General features: G+C 40.4%; 1 protein-coding gene across 1 annotated transcript in view; it reads left to right on the top strand.

Moving 5' to 3' along the window:
• The window catches only part of Ush2a (usherin), an 828,188-nt gene that overhangs the window by 117,885 nt on the left and 704,446 nt on the right, over window positions 1-5,857 (top strand). The window contains 3 exon segments of the mRNA XM_008834819.2: window positions 811-874; window positions 3,715-4,009; window positions 4,969-5,153. Of these exon segments, the coding sequence (XP_008833041.1) occupies window positions 811-874; window positions 3,715-4,009; window positions 4,969-5,153 (544 nt within the window).

Genomic DNA, 5,857 nt, shown 5'->3' with positions numbered 1-5,857 from the left:
CACGACGCTGTATCCAGCTTTTAACATGTGTTCAAGGGTCAACGCCAGGTTTTCAGGCTTGCATCGAAAGCACTTTTACCTGCTAAGCTATATTCTCTGCCCCTTTCTTTCCTTTTGGTTCAGACCTCTTGAGCCTTAGTAAATAAATGCTAAGTATTTGCTAAACAAATTAGCAATATCCTGTCTATTGAGGTTATTATCTACCTGAAGTTGAAAGTGATTTATGACATTCCGGATTGGTCTTTGAACCTAGTGGCCTTAGAAGAATTCTTAGGAGATGATGATAGAGACCAAACCAAACTCAAAATATGTGGGTAGTTCACAATTTGCGCATAGCAGATCTTACATTCATTTTTTGAAACTTTTTTTTAGATTAGCCATTAATTTTAGTTTGAACCCACACTCTGGAGTTTGAACTGGAATTCATGGAATGTGAGACTGGGCAGTTTTCCTACTGACAGAGCAAATATTATGGAAAGTGTTATTTAAAGCAGATGACAATCACATTTAGGGCTGATGAGATGATAGATTTATAGGTTTATAAGAGAGAGAGAAGTTCGGAAGGAAAGCAAATAAGCTCAGGAAACAAGCAGGACAAAGCACTGACTTTGACTCTAGTCTTCAAGTAGCTGTGGAGCTAAATAGCATTCTTATTGTTCATAGCATAGAGTTAGAAAATAAAAATCTTTGAGAATTGGAAAGGTTGGTGATAGCAACATGTCAAAACTTCTTAGTCTTAAAGGAATATCAGCTGAATAATTTTCTCTTAATTTCTTAGTAAACTGGGTTTTTCATATGCATATTTTTCAGGGTTAGAGCAGTATGTTGGAAGAATGAAAGATTTTCGATTGTACAATGTGGCACTTACCAACAGGTAAGCAGATGTGGTATGATAAAGCTTAAGATGTATAAGGTTAAATGTAATTCACTTACACAAGAATTCCGTGGAGATTATAGCATTTTTGTCACCATACAACAATTAGCAAACATAACCTGGTTTATAGTTAGCTGTGCTTACTTTGGCTTTCTATCAGTAACTCCTTATGAGGTTGATCAAATTACTCACAAAGGATTTTCTCTAAGAAAATTCAAGTTGTGTACATTGTACAGAAATTGAAATATATTTCTTTAAAAATTCAGGGACTGGAGAGGTGAATCAGTGGTTAAGAGTACTGGCTGGTCCAAATCTCAACACTCACATGGTAGCCAACAACTGCCCATAACTCCAGTTCCAGGGGCTCAAACACTCTCTTCTGACTTCTGAGGGCACTGCATAGTACAGGTACACTTACATATATGCAGGCAATACACTCATATACGAAGAATAAAAATAAAATATTTTCTAAAATTCTATATGAAGTAGCTTTTAATACTTAAATGGCTATATGTCCCTTTGAAAATTGTTTTTATTATTAGAGAATATGAAGCAATAAAAATGAGTTATTATTTTGACATATGAGCAAGTCCCAAGTGACTGAGACAAGTGAATATTTGAAGTATTGCTAAACATTTTATCTTTCTAGTGTGCAAAAAGTAATGAGTGCTTATCAAGTATTTATTTTGAGTATAGGAGGAAAACTTTGTTAACTGGTTTCCAACCTATTCAGAAATATGCCAATGCATTTCTGATGGCAATAATCTCTGAAGGTTCCCACTTGTGATTTGATCCTAATAGTATACAGTTGGTTGGACGAATTGATCTTTTCTCCTTTTAAAAATATAATTTTTTTTGCACACATGCATGCGTACAGCATGTATGTATGTGTCCCTGTGGAAGGTGAGCATGTGGAAGTCAGAAGACAGAGTCTCTCCTGTTTCTGCCTCTGTGTAGCTCGCTCCAGACTAGCTGTCCCATGGACCTCTGGGGAGTTCTGTGTATCTTCCTTCTGCACCTGATGATAGGCGTGCTAGGATAACAGACATACATCACCACTGCCGTATCTGACCTTCACATGAGCTCTGGGAATCTGAACTCACCTCATCATTCTGTGCAGCAAGTTCTTTTTACCTGCTGAGCCACTCCCTGGTCCCTTGTTTTTTAATTAATTTTTTTTTTTTTTTGGTCTTTTTTGAGACAGGGTCTCCCTGTAGCCCCAGCTGTCCTGGATTCACTATGGAGACCAGGCTGGCCTCGAACTCACAGAGATCCTCCTGCCTTTGCCTTCAGAGTGCTGGGATTAAAGGCAAGCACCACCATGCCCGACCAATTTTATGTGAGAGTGTTTTGCCTGCACTCGTGCGTGCAATGCCTAAAGAGGTCAGAAGAGGGCATCAGATCCCCTGGAAGTGGAGCTACAGACTATTGTTAGCTGCCATGTGGGGTGGTGGGAACCAAACCCAGGTCCTTTGAAAGAGCAGCCAGGGCTCTTAACCACTGAACCATATCTCCAGCCCTGGGTTTTTGAAAGAAGAATGTTTACATCTTAAGAGTGCCATAGATTAGTGTGTTGAATTTCCATATGCCGGGGCTCGTTCTTGTAGACTTGAGAAACAGAGCTCTTGAGAGAGTGCTGTAAGCCTGTGTTAGACCCGTGATCAGCCTGTGCCGTCAGGTTAGGAGATGCCTGAATGAGGAATTCAAAGCACTGAAGGCAGAGGGACAGTCCCTTCCTACTGTCTTTCAGATCACCTTTGTCTATAATGATGGGGAACAGAGTAGCTGGAATCTTTGGAATGAAGTCTTTCCTGGCTTGAGCAAAGATTTCATACCAGATATTGACTTTGGATCACATTCAAAAGCTGATGTCAACGGAAAACCATGAATGAGATTTAAAGGGGTCACTTTATGTAGCTTAGTGAATGAAAAGCCACCCAACCCCTCCATCTCCTCACTGGATTCTGAGAGGAAGCCAGCTCTCTGCAGTCAGACCTGGGTTATTGGTGTTGGCCTGTCTGAAATGTCTGGAAAGGTGTGACGGGAAGGATGGCAAAGGGAGTGACTCATGCTTGTCCATAGCAGGTGCTTTCCTCTTAATGGAAAAATTGAATCTATATGCCTGCTGCTGGCATCCATGCCTGACTGTTGGCAGCTGGCATACAGTTTGAAGCCATTGAAGCATTTCAGGAAGCCAGACTCTCACAGATGAGTCACAGGAAAACCACTGACAAATGACCCTGGCCTCAGTCCCTTCATCCAAAAGAGAAGCAAATAAATTGATACCTGATTTCTTACGTGGTCCCAGGGATAAACTGGAGACGGCATCTATATATCTCAGTATTCGGTATTTCATTTCTCAATCACGCTGTAAGCCAGTTTAAAATCTGAGTATATGAACCTTCTACATCACCACAAGTAGAATCAGTGAAATATTAAAGTTCAATAAGTACCTTGATAAAGAGCAAAGGGTTGTACTTACTGAAACTGCTGTCTCCCCCCCCCCTTCCTCCCTCCTCACAATCAAGGTGGGTCTTCCCACATCAGTGAATGTCATCAAGATAACATTTACAGACATCCCCAGAGGACAAGGTTAATCTAGATAATCCTTCAAGGATGTGACCTGGAAGCTTGCCTCCTGGGTAATTCCAGATTCTGTCAAGTTGACAATGAACCATCATAACATTTTAGATTGTGCGTATTTGTTTGTCCAAGAATGAGTTTTTAGAGCTAAGTGGTTACTTCTCCAATCCTAAAGAGGGTGTTTGTTGGCAAGAGTTCTTACAAGTTTGGTTCTTCTGAAGCTACATTTCCGTCCTCTCCCTTCTTGACCATTCCAGGGAGATTCTGGAGCTCTTTTCTGGAGATCTGCGTCACTTGCATGTTCCATCACGTTGCTGCTGCCCGGGCAGTCCCCCTCATGTGCCCCCCCTGGATCAGCGATTCTGCATTCCCAATGACGCACAAGAGAGGTCCAATCACCGAGCGTCAAGGCTGAATCCTGAAGCACATCCTCTCTCCTTCATCAATGATGATGATGTTGATACCTCCTGGGTTTCCCAAGTGTTTACAAATGTCACCCAGCTCCATGGAGGAGTGATTATTTCAGGAGACTTAGAAAATGGACAGTATCAGGTAATCAGAAACAATGGGGTGTGATTCTATGGCCGCTGCAGTGGACGACTTCAAAGTTGATGTCTCAAAGCAGCAGAAATGTATTTTCTCTCACTGTCCTGATGGCTAGAAATGTGAAATCCTGGTGTTGGCAAAGATGCACTCCCTCAGAGACTCTGGGGACAGGGACCGAAGTCTTGTTTACCTCTTTCAGCTTGTGGTGACTTGTGCTAATTAGTTCAGGGTCCTGTAACTCCAAGCTCTGTTTCCATGAACACAGAGCCTCCTTCTTTGTTTGTCTAGACACCTTACTTTTCCCTCTTCTTTCTCTTAAAATGCCCTCAAGTAGAGAATGATCTCATCTTAAGACTCTTAACCTAATTAGATCTTTTAAAGATACTGTTTCCAAAGAGGTCATGTTCACAGGTACCTGTAACAACACTTCAGACGTATTTATTTAAATACACAATGAATGCAACCCACCCACTACGTAGCAAAAAGTGAATCAGGTTATTAACATTGCCTCACTAAAGTTGTAAATCCCAAAGTAAAACTATCTGAAAGAGGGTGACCAATGCTCCACTTTTAGAGATTTATATCAAAATGATATTTATAAAATATTGGAACATTCTTTTATTAAGAGCAAAAATTAATAAAGACAAATGCTTATTATAAGTAAACTGCTAAAGAACATCTACAATATGAGTTTTGCAGTATCCATTTTCTTTGTTCCTGTCTTTAGAACAAACATACCAAGTTCAGTGTAGTTTATAAAATCCTTGAGGTTAAGAACAAATATATAATGATAGAATGTGTTGCTTTTATTCTATGTCTGATATTTCCAATGCACAATAACGGTTAATCAGAATAATTATGAGGAAGTGAACCGTTGTTTTTAAATCTAACATGTCAGTGTTTTGATTTCTAGCAATGTGTGCAACTTAAACACCCACTGCACTAATGAACACGTCCATTCCCAGGTATTTCAAATCGTCATTCGATTCTCTCGTCCTCAGCCAACAGCAGTAAGACTTCAAAGGAAGAAGGACGGCAGTCCGGCGTGGGAAGATTGGCAGTGCTTTGCCACACATTGCAGTGTTTTTGGAATGGAAAGTAACGGAAATTTGGAAAACCTTGAATCTGTCACCTGCCCTCAGCTTCCAAAGTAGGAACACTTAAAAAACAATTTTAATAAATTAGCAACTTAGTACTAATGGGTAGACTAGCCATCTCATTAGGCTGACAAAGATCCCTTCGCCATTTTATTTATGAAGTCAGGCTCTCCTCACTTCCCTTCTAAATCGAGTTTTAAACTCTATGTACAATTATTACAGCAATGGTGACATCATGCATAAAACCCATGCAAAATCAATCAGCCAAAAATCCAGCATAGCAAGGAGGAAATGGGTAAGAAGCCTCAGCCTTTGCTGAGGGGCTATTGGTAACTGATCACTGCTGGGTGAGGGGGAGCTGGTCTTCTTTAAGGGAGTGACGCTGGACAGGCTCCAGTGGATGAACTCACACCCTCACACCGAAAGACAGCTGGGTACACTAACTTGACTTGCTAGGCGATAAGTCTTAACATATTTGACAGAATGCATGAAATCTGGGTGGTGGGGGGGGCTGTGGGTGATGCAGATGGGAGAGGGGATCCAAATATGATTAAGATGTAGTGTTTGAAATGCACAAAAATTCAGTGAAAAAAATTAAAGGGGCATAAGGAGTGGATATGACCAAAATACAGTGCATACACGACATGAAACTTTGAAAGGAAAAATCCATTTAAAGTTTAAGTTTAAAAAAATGTAGTGTATGTCTTACAGTCTTACAGGCACTTTGTAATTTGATGTTCATCTTCTTCAACAAGTA

The sequence above is a fragment of the Nannospalax galili genome, unplaced genomic scaffold (genome assembly GCF_000622305.1).
Source record: "Nannospalax galili isolate Female #2095 unplaced genomic scaffold, S.galili_v1.0 scaffold657, whole genome shotgun sequence".
Taxonomy (NCBI): domain Eukaryota; kingdom Metazoa; phylum Chordata; class Mammalia; order Rodentia; family Spalacidae; genus Nannospalax; species Nannospalax galili.
The sequence above is the reverse complement of the archived record's forward strand: the minus strand, read 5'-3'. Positions and strand labels throughout refer to the sequence as shown.